This window comes from Molothrus aeneus, unplaced genomic scaffold, assembly GCF_037042795.1.
Source record: "Molothrus aeneus isolate 106 unplaced genomic scaffold, BPBGC_Maene_1.0 scaffold_43, whole genome shotgun sequence".
NCBI classification, from domain to species: Eukaryota; Metazoa; Chordata; class Aves; order Passeriformes; family Icteridae; genus Molothrus; species Molothrus aeneus.
Genome location: NW_027099100.1, coordinates 173,828 through 189,911, shown reverse-complemented (window position 1 = coordinate 189,911; position 16,084 = coordinate 173,828). Strand labels below are relative to the sequence as shown.

Here is a 16,084-nt window from a genome sequence, read left to right as displayed (position 1 = left end):
TGGGCATTTGGGGGGTCCTGGCTGGTCCTGAGGAGGGATTGGGCATTTGGGGGGTCCTGGCTGGTTCTGAGGGGGGACTGGGCATTTGGGGGGGTCCAGCCTTGTCCTGAGGGGGGACTGGGCATTTGGGGGTCCAGGCTGGTTCTGAGGAGGGATTGGGCATTTGTGGGGTCCTGGCTGGTCCTGAGGGGGAACCCAATAACTGGGAGGGTCTCACCCGGTTGTGAGTGGGACCCAGAAATTCGGGGGGATCTGAGGGGGGACCCAGTGCCTGGAGAAGTCCAAGCCTGGTCCTGAGGGGGAACCCAAAAGCTGGGGGGGTTGTCCAGCAGTGTGGGGGTGTCTCGGTGGGAGCACACGGGGGCCCCAGTGTGACCCTGCTGGGGTGGCCCTTGCAGCCCAGCGCCTCTGGAGGCAGCGCGGAGCTGTCAGAGAGCGAGGAGAGCGTTTACTCCGGCCTCGAGGATTCGGGAACTGACAGCGACTCCTCTGGCAATGAGGAAGAGGAGCAGGAGGAGCAGGAGGAGGAGGAGGAGGAGGAGGAGGAGGAAGCCCCTGGCAGCCCCTCAGCTCTCCAGACACAGGTAAGGGCCTGAGTGGGATCCTGCCCTGAGCTTGGGCAGCTCCCATCCCATTCCTGCCCCTTCCTGGGGTGCTCTGCATCCCCAAAATCCAGGGATGGATTGGTCCTGAGCCTCTTTTCCAGGAGGAGCTGGAATTGGTGGGATGAAGGGCTCATGGCTAGGGATGAGTCTGTCCTGGGGAAAATTGTGTGAAAAAGGGAAATTAAACCCCCCAGAGCCCTTTCCAGGGTTTTGTTTTGGGAGAGCTGCAGAGGGGTTTGGGATGCAGGCTGCAGGAACAGGACCAGGGAGTGGCTTCTCATGGAAAACTGGGATTTTGGGATGGAATTCCCAGAGAATCTGGGGCTGCTCCATCTCTGGGAAACCCAGGATAACCCTGGAGCTGTCCCTGCCCATGGAGCACTGCGGGCTGGGAAGCTGGGAAAGGCCTGGGAATGGTGCAGGAAGCAGCTGGGACACGATCCAGGTGTGCCCAGGTGGGCACCTGGAGTGGAGCAGGACAGGGGGGAATGGGAATGGGAATGGGATTGGGAATGGGAATGGGAATGGGAATGGGAATGGGATTGGGAATGGGGAAATGGGAATGGGAATGGGACTGGGAATGGGAATGGGATTGGGGAATGGGATTGGGAATGGGGAAATGGGAATGGGGAATGGGATTGGGAATGGGAATGGGAATGGGAATGGAATGGGGAATGGAAATGGAATGGGGAATGGGGAATGGGATTGGGAATGGGGAATGGGAATGGAATGGGGAATGGGGAATGGGAATGGAATGGGGAATGGGAATGGGATTGGGATTGGGAATGGGTAAATGGGATTGGGGAATGGGATTGGGAATGGGAATGGGGAATGGGAATGGGTAAATGGGATTGGGGAATGGGAATGGGATTGGGAATGGGAATGGGAATGGGATTGGGAATGGGGAAATGGGAATGGGAATGGGACTGGGAATGGGAATGGGATTGGGGAATGGGATTGGGAATGGGAATGGGATTGGGAATGGGGAATGGAAATGGAATGGGGAATGGGGAATGGGAATGGGATTGGGAATGGGGAATGGGATTGGGAATGGGAATGGGAATGGGATTGGGAATGGGAATGGGGAATGGGATTGGGAATGGGATTGGGATTGGGGGAATTCCTCCAGGGGAGCTGAGGGAGCTCATCCTGGAGAAAAGCGGGATTGAGGGGATCCAGGGTTTGGGATCTGCTCCCATGAAACAGGGACAGGACCCTGGAAACGGCTTTGGGTTGAGATTTTCAGGAGCATTCCCCTGGAAAGGCTGGAATTCCTGGCTGGAATCCCCATTCCTGAGTGGAATTCCTGGCTGGGATCCCCATTCCCGGCTGGAATTCCTGGCTGGGATCCCCATTCCCAGCTGGAATTCCTGGCTGGGATCCCCATTCCCAGCTGGAATTCCTGGCTGGAATCCCCATTCCCAGCTGGAATTCCCATCCCTGTGGGTGTGGGATGGAGACATGGACAGGGCTGGCCTGGGAGGCTCCAGGGGTTTTTCCAACCCCAGAAATTCCCTGGTCCCAGTGGTTCTTTTGTTGGATCGCCCTGGAGCAGCACTGGGAATGCAAATCCTGGCTCTGCCATTCCCAAAATCCCAAAATCCCAAATCCCAGAGCTGCCATTCCCAAAATCCCAAATCCCAGAGCTGCCATTCCCACATCCCAAAATCCCCAAATCCCAGAGCTGCCATTCCCAAAACCAGGATTGGGTCAGGAAAACTGGGATTGGGGCCGGGATTGGGGCTGGGAAACTGGGAATGGGGCTGGGAATACTGGGATTGGGGCTGGGAAACTGGGAATAAACTGGGAATGGGGCTGGGAAACTGGGAATAAACTGGGATTGGGGCTGGGAAACTGGGAATAAACTGGGAATGGGGCTGGGAATTCCAGGAGATCCCAGAGCCCCTTCCAGGGCCTTTTCCAGGGGATTTCTGGGAGAGCTGCAGAGGGGTTTGGGATGCAGGGTGGGAAACAGGGAATGGCTTCCCATGGAAAATGGGGATTTTGGGATGGGATTCCCAGAGAATCCGGGGCTGCCCCAGGAGCCCTGAACGCCCCAGGATGGTGGAGCTGTCCCTTCCCACCCAAAGCAGGCTGGAATTCCAGGATTTCCCCATTCCATGAGCTGGCTCCAGCTCAGTCCCCGGGTTCACCTTTCCTGCAGCTTCTCCCAGCCCCCCTGGGCCCAACTGGGTTTTCCAGGGATTTCCCAGAGCTCCAAAATTTCTCCAGGGATCTTCCCAGAGCTCCCAAATTGCTCCAGGGCTTTCCCAAAGCTCCCAAACTTCTCCAGAGCTTTCCTGGAGCTCCCAAACTTCTCCAGAGCTTTCCCAAAGCTCCCAAACCACTCCAGGGCATTCTCAGAGCTCCCAAACCACTCCAGGGCTTTCCCAAAGCTCCCAAACCACTCCAGGGCATTCTCAGAGCTCCCAAATTGCTCCAGGGCTTTCCCAAAGCTCCCAAACTTCTCCAGAGCTTTCTTGGAGCTCCCAAACTTCTCCAGAGCTTTCCCAAAGCTCCCAAACTTCTCCAGGGCATTCTCAGAGCTCCCAAACTTCTCCAGGGCTTTTCCCAAAGCTCCCAAACTTCTCCAGGACTTTCCCAAAGCTCCCAAACCACTCCAGGGCTTTCCCAGAGCCCCCAAACTTCTCCAGAGCTTTCCCAAAGCTCCCAAACCACTCCAGAGTTATTCCCAGAGCTCCCAAACTTCTCCAGGGCTGTTCCTACTCCACTCCAGGGTTTTTTGCTAAATCCCAAATTGCTCCAGGGCTTTTCCCAGAGCTCCCAAACCTTTCCAGGGATGTTCCCAAACCACTCCAGGGTCACTCCCAGAGTTCCCAAACCTTTCCAGGGATGTTCCCAAACCGCTCCAGGGTCATTCCCAGAGTTCCCAAACTTTTCCAGAGATGTTCCCAAACCGCTCCAGGGTCATTCCCAGAGTTCCCAAACCTTTCCAGGGAGGTTCCCAAACCGCTCCAGGCTCATTCCCAGAGCTCCCAAACCCCTCCAGGGCTTTCCCAGAGCTCCTGCTCCTATTCCAGGCTGTTCCCAAACCACTCCGGGGTCATTCCCAGAGCTCCCAAACCACCCCAGTGTCATTCCCAGAGTTCCCAAATTGCTCCAGGGATTTTCCCAGAGCTCCCACACCACTCCAGGGCTCTTCCCAGAGCTCCCAGGGATTTTCTCCAGGGATTTTTCTCCAGGGATTTTCCCAGAGCTCCCACACTGCTCCAGGATATTTTCCCCAGAACTCCTAAATTGTTCCAGCTCCTTTTTGCAGCTCCCCAACTTTCCCAGGGCTGCTCCCGCAGTGCTCCAGCACTGTTCAGGTTTCTAATGGAAAAGCAGGGGGATTTTGCGGAAAAGCGGGGTTTTTATGGAATTTGGGAAGCGCTGGAAGGGATGGGGACAGACTGGGACGGACTGGGACAGACTGGGATGGACCGGGACAGCCCGGCACAGCCAGGGACGGCCGGGCCAGGCCGGTCACGCCGGCATTTTCCGGCATTTTCCGTCTCCGGCCGCAGGCGGGGGCAGCCGGGGAAGGTGAAACCCAACCCCAGCCCCATCGCAGCGCCAAAAACCTGGGAAAAGACTTAAGGAGTGATCCCGGCTCCCCGCGGAGCGCCCCGGCCCTTAAAGCCGCCTTTGTTTTGCCGGTAATCCCATCCCTGCTCCGGCTCTGCCCCCAGATCCCGCCCGGGCCGGCCCGGCTTTTACAGCTCCCGCCGGGAGCGCCCGGCCGGGGCTGCTTTAGCGATCAGGCCGGGGCCTCATCCTGAATCTCCTACCATTGCGTGGGTCCTGATCCTGCTTCTCCAGTCATTCCCTGCGTCCTGATCCTGCTTTAGCGATCAGGCCTGGGCCTCATCCTGAATCTCCAACCCTTCCCATTCCTTGGGTCCTGATCCTGCTTTAGCGATCAGGCCTGGGGCCTCATCCTGAATCTCCAACCCTTCCCATTCCTTGGGTCCTGATCCTGCTTTAGCGATCAGGCCTGGGGCCTCATCCTGAATCTCCAACCCTTCCCATTCCTTGGGTCCTGATCCTGCTTTAGCGATCAGGCCTGGGGCCTCATCCTGAATCTCCAACCCTTCCCATTCCTTGGGTCCTGATCCTGCTTCTCCAACCCTTCCCATTCCTTGGGTCCTGATCCTGCTTCTCCAACCCTTCCCATTCCTTGGGTCCTGATCCTGCTTCTCCAACCCTTCCCATTCCTTGGATCCTGATCCTGCTTTAGCGATCAGGCCGGGGCCTCATCCTAAATCTCCAACCATTCCCTGGGTACTGATCCTGCTTCTCCAACCCTTCCCTGGATCCTGATCCTGCTTCTCCAACCCTTCCCATTCCTTGGGTCCTGATCCTGATACTCCAACCCTTCCCATTCCCTGGGTCCTGATCCTGCTTCTCCAACCCTTCCCTGGATCCTGATCCTGCTTTAGCGATCAGGCCGGGGCCTCATCCTGATTATCCAACCCTTCCCTGGGTCCTGATCTTGCTTTTCCAACCATTCCCATTCCCTGGGTCCTGATCCTGCTTCTCCAACCCCTCCCATTCCTTGGATCCTGATCCTGCTTTAGCGATCAGGCCGGGGCCTCATCCTGAATCTCCAACCATTCCCATTCCCTGGGTCCTGATCCTGCTTTAGCGATCAGGCCGGGGCCTCATCCTGATTATCCAACCATTCCCATTCCTTGGATCCTGATCCTGCTTTTCCAGTCCTTCCCTGGGTCCTGATCCTGCTTCTCCAACCATTCCCATTCCCTGGGTCCTGATCCTGCTTTTCCAGTTGTTCCCTGGATCCTGATCCTGCTTTAGCGATCAGACCTGGGGCCTCATCCTGATTGTCCAACCATTCCCATTCCCTGGGTCCTGACACAAATCCTGCTTTTCCTACCATTCCCTGGGTCCTGATCCTGCTTTAGCGATCAGGCCTGGGCCTCATCCTGATTATCCAACCATTCTCATTCCTTGGATCCTGATCCTGCTTTAGAGATCAGTCCGGGGCCTCATCCTGATTATCCAGTCCTTCCCTGGGTCCTGATCTTGCTTTTCCAACCATTCCCATTGCCTGGGTCCTGATCCTGAATCTCCAACCATTCCCATTCCTTGGGTCCTGATCCTGCTTTTCCAGTCCTTCCCTTGGTCCTGATCCAGCTTCTCCAACCATTCCCATTGCCTGGGTCCTGATCCTGCTTTAGCCATCAGACCTGGGTCCTGATCCTGCTTCTCCAGTCCTTCCCTGGGCCCTGATCCTGCTTTAGCGATCAGACCTGGGGCCTCATCCTGATCCTCCACCATTCCCTGGATCCTGACACAAATCCTTAATCTCCAACCCTTCCCTGGATCCTGACACAAATCCTGCATTTCCTGCCTTTCCCTGGGTCCTGATCCTGCTTTTCCAGTCGTTCCCTGGGTCCTGATCCTGCTTTAGCAATCAGACCTGGAGCCTCATCCTGAATCTCCAACCATTCCTTGGATCCTGATCCTGCTTTAGCCATCAGGCCTGGGCCTCATCCTGATTATCCAACCATTCCCTGGGTCCTGACACAAATCCTGCTTTTCCTACCATTCCCTGGGTCCTGATCCTGCTTTTCCAGTCATTACCATTCCCTGGATCCTGACACAAATCCTGCTTTTCCAACCCTTCCCTGGATCCTGATCCTGCTTTAGCAATCAGACCTGGGGCCTGATCCTGCTTTTCCAACCATTCCCATTCCCTGGATCCCGACACAAATCCTGCTTCTCCAACCAGACCTGGATCCCAACACAAATCCTGCTTCTCCAACCATTCCCTGAATCCTCATCCCGTTTTTCCAATCATCCCTGAATTCTGATCCTGATCTCATTTTTCCAGTCATTCCCTGAATCCCAACCCCGCTTTTCCAGTCATCCCTGAATCCTGATCCTGCTTTTCCAATCATTCCCTGAATCCCAATCCCACTTTTCCAATCATCCCTGAATCCTGATCCTGCTTTTCCAGCCATTCCATGAATCCTGACCCCAACCCCACTTTTCCAGTCATCCCTGAATCCTGATCCCGGTTTTCCAGTCATTCCCTGAATCTCGAGGGGGCTCCTGGAAAAGGGAAAATCGTTTTTCCAGGGAAATTTCGGGATCGTTCCCAGAGCTCCTGCGCAGCAGCAGGGTCAGGCTCCGGGGTTATCCCACAGAAATCTGGGAATTCTGAGCAGCTGGAGCTGCCCTGGGAGGGCCTGGGGAGAGCTGGGAGTGCCGGGATGAGGCTGATCCCACTGGGAATTCTCATCCCAGAGATCTCTGGATCCAGGGATAGGGGGGATCCAGAATTCCTTTGCAACTGAGATGAGCTGGGCAGGAGCTTTGGGCTTTTCCCATGGAATTCCAGCCTGGTTTGGGTGGGAAGGGACAGCTCCACCATCCTGGGACGTTCCAGGGCTCCTGGGGCAGCCCCGGATTCTCTGGGAATCCCAGCCCAAAATCCCCATTTTCCATGGGAAGCCATTCCCTGTTTTCCACCCCTCCAGCTGCATCCCAAACCCCTCTGCAGCTCTCCCAGAAATCCCCTGGAAAAGGCTCTGGAATTCTCCTGGAATTCCCAGCTCCCCCTGCTCATTCCCAGCTCATTCCCAAACCTCCCTGGTGTCGGATCCAGATTCCAGCTGGGATGTGAGTGGGACAGAATTCCCACTTTTCCCTGCCATTCCACAGCCCCTTTCCCATGGATCCAGGGCTGCTTCCCGGCTCCTCATCCCGAGGAATTTCCCATTCCCATCCCAATCCCGGTTTCCCAGGCTGGGGAGGTTCCTTTCCTTCCTTGGGACAAAAAAAAAACCTCCGGGAATTTGGGGTTGGGATTTTACTGAGCTGCTTTTCCCGCCGGTTTTCCAGGCCAGGGGGGCTCCTGGGAAGAGGAAAACCTTGGAGGACGATTCCCCCTTGGAAGGGAAGCAGGACTTGGTCGTCCACGACGAGTACGAGCAGGACAGCTCCGACGAGGAGGTAGGAAACCGTGGAATTCATGGAATTTCACCCGGGAATCGGGCTGGGAACGACGGATTTGGTGCGGTGGGAGCCACGGATTCGGCGCCTGGGGACACAAACGGCGGAGTTGGGAAGAGTCTGGAGCCGCTCTCGGGGCTCATCCCGGAGAAAATCGGGATTGAGGGGATCCAGGGCGGGATCTGCTCCCAGGGAATGGGACAGGACCCCAGGGAACAGCCTCAGGCTGGGATTCTTGGGAATATTCCCCTGGAAAGGGCTGGAATTCTGGGCTGGGATCCCCCATTCCCGGCTGGAATTCTGGGCTGGGATCCCCCATTCCCAGCTGGAATTCTGAGTTGGGATCCCCCATTCCCAGCTGGAATTCCAGGCTAGGATCCCCCATTCCTGAGTGGAATTCTGGGTTAGGATTCCCCCACTCCCAGCTGGAATCCTGGGCTGGGATCCCCATTTCCAGCTGGAATTCTGGGTTAGGATCCCCCATTCCCAGCTGGAATTCTGGGTTAGGATCCCCCATTCCCAGCTGGAATTCTGGGCTGGGATCCCCCATTCCCGGCTGGAATTCTGGGCTGGGATCCCCATTCCCAGCTGGAATCCTGGGCTGGGATCCCCCATTCCCAGCTGGAATTCTGGGCTGGGATCCCCCATTCCCAGCTGGAATTCTGGGTTAGGATCCCCCATTCCCAGCTGGAATTCTGGGCTGGGATCCCCCATTCCTGAGTGGAATTCTGGGCTGGGATCCCCCATTCCCAGCTGGAATCCTGGGCTGGGATCCCCCATTCCCAGCTGGAATTCCCATCCCTGTGGACGTGGCCAGGCTGGAATTGCCATTCCCGGCTGGAATTTTTCCGGGATTTGAGATGGAAGTGATGGATTTGGCGTCCAGGGAAAAATGATGGCATTGGGAAAAGTCTGGAACAGCTGTGGGGGCTCATCCTAGGCTGGGATCCCCCATTCCCAGCTGGAATTCTGGGTTAGGATCCCCCATTCCCGGCTGGAATTCTGGGCTGGGATCCCCCATTCCCGGCTGGAATTCCGGGCTGGGATCCCCATTCCTGAATGGAATTCTGGGCTGGAATTGCCATTCCCAGCTGGAATTCCGGGCTGGGATCCCCATTCCTGAATGGAATTTTGGGCTGGGATCCCCCATTCCCAGCTGGAATTCTGGGCTGGGATCCCCCATTCCCAGCTGGAATTCCGGGCTGGGATCCCCCATTCCCAGCTGGAATTCTGGGCTGGGATCCCCCATTCCCAGCTGGAATTCCAGGCTGGGATCCCCCATTCCCAGCTGGAATTCCAGGCTGGGATCCCCCATTCCCAGCTGGAATTCCAGGCTGGGATCCCCCATTCCCAGCTGGAATTCCGGGCTGGGATCCCCCATTCCCGGTTGGAATTCTGGGCTGGAATTGCCATTCCAGGCTGGGATCCCCCATTCCCAGCTGGAATTCCCATCCCTGTGGGTGTGGGATGGGGCTGGGTTGGCCTTTTCCAAGCTCAGCAATTCCCTGATTTCCGGCCCCGTGTCGGGAGGGAGGGAATTTCGGGAGCGCTGCAGGTTCCGTGTGGGATCGCTCCCCGTGCTCCTGCTCAGGAATTCCAGGAGCTCCCTGAGCCTGTCCCGGCTCCCAGCCTGGAAAAAGCTCGGGAAGAGCTCTGGAATTTCAGCAGGGCCGGGCCCTGCCCCAGTCCCTGCTCAATCCATTACCGGCCCTGGCAATTCCCGGCGCTCCGGGGGCGGCCGCAGCCCGGAATTCTCCTGGAAAAGGCCCCGGGAGCCGCGGCCCTGAGCGGGACAGAGCCGCGGAGAGGGGGAGAATTCCGGAATTACAGCTGGGAAACGGCCTGGGAAGGGCTGGGATACAGCGGGAACGGGATCGGGATGGGGAATGGGAATGGGGAATGGGAATGGGATCGGGAATTGGATCAGGAATGGGATCAGGAATGGGATCGGGATGGGGAATGGGATGGGAATGGGGAATGGGGAATGGGAATGGGAATGAGATCCAGAAGGGAATGGGATCAGGAATTGGATCAGGAATGGGATCAGGAATGGGATCGGGAATTCGATCGGGAATGGGATTGGAAATTGGATCAGGAATAGGATCAGGAATGGGATCAGGAGTGGGATCAGGAATGGGATCAGGAATAGGATCAGGAGTGGGATCAGGAATGGGATTGGGATCAGGAATGGGATCAGGAATAGGATTGGGAATGGGATCGGGATGGGGAATGGGATGGGAATGGGATCAGGAATGGGATCAGGATCAGGATCAGGATCAGGATTAGGATCAGGAATGGGATCAGGAATGGGATCGGGATCAGGATCAGGATCAGGATTAGGATCAGGAATGGGATTGGGATTGGGATTGGGATCGGGATTGGGATCAGGATCGGGATCAGGATCAGGATTGGGATCAGGATCAGGATTGGGATCAGGATTAGGAATGGGATCAGGAATGGGATCGGGAATGGGATCAGGATCAGGATTAGGATCAGGAATGGGATTGGGATTGGGATTGGGATCAGGATCAGGATTGGGATCAGGATCAGGATTGGGATCAGGATCGGGATCAGGATCAGGATTGGGATCAGGATCAGGATTGGGATCAGGATGGCGCCGCCGAATTCCAGCGGGATCCCAACACCCCCCAGGGAGACCCTGGAGCTTTTTCCAGAGGATCCTCCTGAGCCAAGGCCGCCCCGGAGCGGGGTTCATGGGGATTTCTCTGGAATCATCATTTTGGGAATGCTGGAAAAGCTCGGGAATGCATCCCTGGAGCTGCCAGAGGGGGGAGCGCTGATCCCGGCCCTGAGCCATTCCCGAGCCTTTGTTCCCAAAAAACCCCGGCAAAACTCGGGAAAACACCAGGATTCGGGTTTGGGGCTCCTTACCCCGGAATTTCGGGAATGGCTCCGTCGTATCCCAATCCCAATTAACTCCTGACCCCGTCCTCATGAAAGTTTTCCCTGGATTTCACCCTGTGAACGCCGGGATTAACCCAGGGAGGGAATTTTGGGAGATGTGCTGGGATAAAGTGGGATTTCCTTAGGAAAATGTGAGTGGTTTTTCCTGGATTTCGGGAAAACTGTGGAAATTTTGGGATATCAGAATCCTTCGGAACCGAGGGAACGGCCTCAGGCAGTGCCTTGGAGCAGGGGTTAGGGGGGATTTTTGGGAATATTCCCCCTGGAAAGGGCTGGCCAGGGCTGGAATTCCCGTCCCTGTGGATGTGGGATCCTGGAATTCCTCATGGGATTCTGCTGGAAAAGCGGAATTTGTTGGAGGAGGCTCTGCCACCCCTCGGGCTGTCCTGGTGTCGTTCCTGGTTTTCCGTGGCTCCGTCGGCACCAATTCCACCCGGGATCAGCCCGGGATCAGCCTGGGATGTTCCTGAATTCCCCCCGGCTCGGCTTTCCCCTGCATTTATGGGATTTTGGGAGGGAATTCCTGCCTGGGGTGGAATTCCCACAGAATCCGGGTCGGCTCCGTGCCTGGAGCAGGAGCTGCCCCACGGGAATGGGATCATCCCTAAAATCCATCCCAAAGCCTTCCGGGATCCCGTGGTTTGGGGATTCCGGTTAAAGCCAGGATCCTGCAGCTCCTTCCAGCCCACCCCTGTTTGTCCAGCCGGGTTTTCCAGAGCTGGGTTTGGGATCAGTCCCGGAGCTGCCGGTGCCTCTGGGGCAGGGGAGGATCCCTGGGGGCGCTCTGGGATCGGCAGGACCTGGGAACGTGCAGCTGGAAAATGGGAATTCCAGGAGACCCCTGAGCCTTTTCCTGGCGTTTTTCTGGGAGTGCCGCCGAGGGATTCGGTGTGAAAATGGGAAACAGCGAATGGCTTCCTATGGAATATCGGGGATTTTGGGCTGCAGTTCCTGGCTGTGAGGCTGCCGGGATGGAATTCCCGGCCGGTCCCCATCCAGGGGCTGTCGGGACGCCGCGGATCCGATGCCGGAATTCCCCGCATCCCGGGGCTGTCTGCGATTCCGCGGCACCTGCGGCTCCCCGGCCGGCAGCAGCAGCTCTGGAAAAGCTGCAAAAGCTCCGCGGCGGCCCCCGGGAGCGCTTTCCTCTGGAACTGCCCCCGCGCTCCGCACGGATCCGTCCTGGCCCCGCTCCCGCCTGGCCGCGTTCCCGGCAAGCGGCGGCGGCGGCGGCGCTCCCGGCCCCGGCCCCGGCCCCACGGGGGGACACGGAGCGAGCCCGGCTCCCGGCCGTGGCACCGGGCCAGTCCCGGGGCACAGGGACGGGACAGAGCTGATCCCGGGGCACAGGGGTGGGACAGAGCCAGTCCCGGGGCACAGGGACGGGACAGAGCTGATCCCGGGGCACAGGGGTGGGACAGAGCCAGTCCCGGGGCACAGGGGTGGGACAGAGCTGATCCCGGGGCACAGGGGTGGGACAGAGCTGATCCCGGGTGTTTGGGGTGGGACAGAGCCAGTCCCGGGGCACAGGAATGGCACCGGGCCAGTCCCGGGGCACAGGGACGGGACAGAGCTGATCCCGGGGCACAGGGACGGGACAGAGCTGATCCCGGGGCACAGGGGTCGGGCAGAGCTGATCCCGGGGCACAGGAGTGGGACAGAGCCAGTCCCGGGGCACAGGGGTGACACCGGGCCAGTCCCGGGGCACAGGAATGGCACCGGGCCAGTCCCGGGGCACAGGGACGGGACAGAGCTGATCCCGGCCCCGGCTGGCCCCGCGGGGGACACGGAGCGAGCCCGGCTCCCGCCATGGCACCGGGCCAGTCCCGGGGCACAGGGGTGGGACAGAGCTGATCCCGGGTCACAGGGGTGGCACCGGGCCAGTCCCGGGGCACAGGGGTGGGACAGAGCTGATCCCGGCTCCCGGCGGTGGCACCAGGCCAGTCCCGGGGCACAGGGGTGGGACAGAGCTGATCCCGGCTCCCGGCGGTGGCACCGGGCCAGTCCCGGGGCACAGGGGTGGGACAGAGCTGATCCCGGCTCCCGGCGGTGGCACCGGGCCAGTCCCGGGGCACAGGGGTGGCAGGGACACGATCCTGGCTCCCGGGGTTGGCACGGATCCCGATCCCACTTCCCTGGGCTGGCCCAGAGCCCGATCCCGGCTCCCTGGGCTGGCACAGATCCTGATCCCGGCTCCCTGCTCTGACCCAGCTCCTGCTCCCGGTGCCCCGGGGCTGGCACAGATCCTGATCCTGGCTCCCGGGGCTGGCACGGAGCCCGATCCCGGCTCCCGGGGCTGGCACGGAGCCCGATCCCGGCTCCCCATCCTGATCCCAGCTCCCTGGGCTGGCACAGATCCCGATCCCGGCTGCCCCGGGGCTGTCCCCGATCCCGATCCCGGCTCCCCCGGGGCTGTCCCCAATCCCGGTGCCCCGGGGCTGGCCCAGATCCCGATCCCGGCTCCCCCGGGGCTGTCCCCGATCCCGATCCCGGCTCCCCCGGGGCTGTCCCCGATCCCGATCCCGGCTCCCCCGGGGCTGTCCCCGATCCCGATCCCGGCTCCCCCGGGGCTGTCCCCGATCCCGGTGCCCCGGGGCTGTCCCCGATCCCGATCCCGGCTCCCCCGGGGCTGTCCCCGATCCCGGCTCCCCCGGGGCTGTCCCCGATCCCGATCCCGGCTGCCCCGGGGCTGTCCCCGATCCCGGCTCCCCCGGGGCTGCCCCCGGTGCCGGTGCCCCGCTCCCCGGTCCCACCCCGGCGCTGCGGCGGGCGGCATTCCCGTTCCCGGCCGGAGCGGAGATGGATGTGCCGGGGCTGCCGGCGGGAGGAAGCGGCCGGGGGGCTCCGTTTCCTCCCGGAATGACAATTCCAGATGTCGGGATAATGGATGGATGGATGGATGGGTGGATGGGTGGTGGATGAGGGCTCGGCGGCGCTTCCAAGGCCGTTCCCTCCTCCGCAGCCGCTCCCGGCGGGATCGGGAGCTGCGAGGGCCGGAGCCAGCGGAGGAGCGGGAGGGGGAGGATTGCAGGGCAGGGAGGAACAGCGGGAACGCGCCGCTGGCAGCGCTCCCTGACCCAGCGAGCCGCCGGAGCGTGGCCGGAGGGGCCCCGCGCGTGCTCCGGGGCTGCCGGGCTGGCCGCGACTGGGAACGGCTTCGTGGGATAGTGGGGGAATGGGGGAATGGGATAATGGGGGAATGGGGGAATGGGGGAATGGGATAATGGGGGAATGGGGATGGGGGAATGGGATAATGGGGGAATGGGGATGGGGGTATGGGGGAATGGGATAATGGGATAATGGGGGAATGGGGATGGGGGTATGGGATAATGGGGGAATGGGGGAATGGGATAATGGGGGAATGGGGGAATGGGATAATGGGGGAATGGGGATGGGGGTATGGGGGAATGGGATAATGGGATAATGGGGGAATGGGATAATGGGGATGGGGGAATGGGATAATGGGGGAATGGGATAATGGGGGAATGGGATAATGGGGGAATGGGATAATGGGATAGTGGGGGAATGGGGGAATGGGATAATGGGGGAATGGGATAATGGGGGAATGGGGATGGGGGTATGGGGGAATGGGATAATGGGATAATGGGGGAATGGGATAATGGGGATGGGGGAATGGGATAATGGGGGAATGGGATAATGGGGGAATGGGATAGTGGGGGAATGGGGGAATGGGATAATGGGGGAATGGGGGAATGGGATAATGGGGGAATGGGATAATGGGGGAATGGGATAATGGGATAATGGGGGAATGGGGGAATGGGATAATGGGGGAATGGGGGAATGGGATAATGGGATAATGGGGGAATGGGATAATGGGGGAATGGGATAATGGGGGAATGGGGGAATGGGATAATGGGGGAATGGGATAATGGGGGAATGGGATAATGGGATAATGGGGGAATGGGATAATGGGGGAATGGGATAATGGGGGAATGGGATAATGGGATAATGGGGGAATGGGATAATGGGATAATGGGATAATGGGGGAATGGGGGAATGGGATAATGGGGGAATGGGGGAATGGGATAATGGGATAATGGGATAATGGGGGAATGGGATAATGGGGGAATGGGGGAATGGGATAATGGGGGAATGGGAGAATGGGATAATGGGGGAATGGGATAATGGGGGAATGGGATAATGGGGGAATGGGGGAATGGGGGAATGGGATAATGGGAATGGGGGAATGGGATAATGGGGGAATGGGGTGATGGGGATTGCGGATGGGATAATGGGGATGGGGGAATGGGATAAAGGGATAAGGGGGATGGGGGAATGGGATAATGGGAATGGGGGAATGGGGATAATGGGGGTGGGGGAATGGGATAATGGGAATGGGGTGATGGGGATGGGGGAATGGGATAATGGGGAATAATGGGAATGGGATAATGGGAATGGGGGAATTGGGATTGGGGATGGGGAATGGGATAATGGGAATGGGGGAATTGGGATAATGGGAATGGGTAATAGGAATGGGATAATGGACTGGGAATGGGAATGGGGGATTGGGAATGGGAATGAGATAATGGGGATTGGAAATGGGGGAATAGGATAATGGGAATGGGATAATGGGATTAGGAATGGGAAATTGGGATTGGGATTGGGGATGATTGCAGCTGGATGGGGATGGAGGGCTGGGAATGGGAATGGGGCTAGGGTCAGCTGGATGGGAATGGGAATGGGAATTTGGGATTGGGGATGATTGCAGCTGGATGGGGATGGAGGGTTGGGAATGAGGGGCTGGGCATTGGGAATGGGGCTGGGAGCAGGGATGGGTTAATGACAGGGATGGGGCTGGGAATTCATGGCTTCAGCTCCAAAAGCAGGGAATGGTTTGTGAGGGAATTCCTTGGGGTGCCCAAATTCCAGCCCCGCTTCTCCCACATCCAGGATCCTGTTTACCCGGCCTTCAGCCTCAGTTTCCCAACTGTCAACACTGAGTCTCCCCAAATTCCAGCTCCGTTCTTCCCACATTCCAGCTCCATATTTCCCACATTCCAGCTCCATTTTCCCCAAATTCCAGCTCCATTTTCCCCAAATTCCAGCTCCATATTTCCCACATTCCAGCTCCATTTTCCCCACATTCCAGCTCCATTTTCCCCAAATTCCAGCTCCATTTTCCCCAAATTCCAGCTCCATTTTCCCCAAATTCCAGCTCCGTTTTTCCCATATTCCAGCTCCATTTTTCCCAAATTCCAGCTCCATTTTCCCCAAATTCCAGCTCCGTTTTTCCCACATTCCAGCTCCGTTTTTCCCACATTCCTGCTCCATATTTCCCACATTCCAGCTCCATTTTCCCCAAATTCCAGCTCCATATTTCCCACATTCCTGCTCCATTTTCCCCAAATTCCAGCTCCGTTTTTCCCAAATTCCAGCTCCGTTTTTCCCAAATTCCAGCTCCATTTTCCCCAAATTCCAGCTCCATTTTCCCCAAATTCCAGCTCCATTTTCCCCACATTCCAGCTCCATTTTTCTGACATTCCAGCTCCGTTTTTCCCAAATTCCAGCTCCGTTTTTCCGACATTCCAGCTCCGTTTTTCCCAAATTCCAGC

At 58.3% G+C, this 16,084-nt stretch overlaps 1 protein-coding gene across 2 annotated transcripts in view; it reads left to right on the top strand.

Moving 5' to 3' along the window:
* BOP1 (BOP1 ribosomal biogenesis factor) overlaps window positions 1–16,084 on the top strand; it is a 107,899-nt gene that overhangs the window by 2,646 nt on the left and 89,169 nt on the right. For both annotated transcript variants that reach the window (XM_066571314.1, XM_066571313.1), the window contains exons 2-3: window positions 399–584; window positions 7,476–7,586. In XM_066571314.1, coding sequence (XP_066427411.1) covers window positions 399–584; window positions 7,476–7,586 — 297 coding nt within the window. The remainder of the gene's footprint in view (window positions 1–398; window positions 585–7,475; window positions 7,587–16,084) is intronic.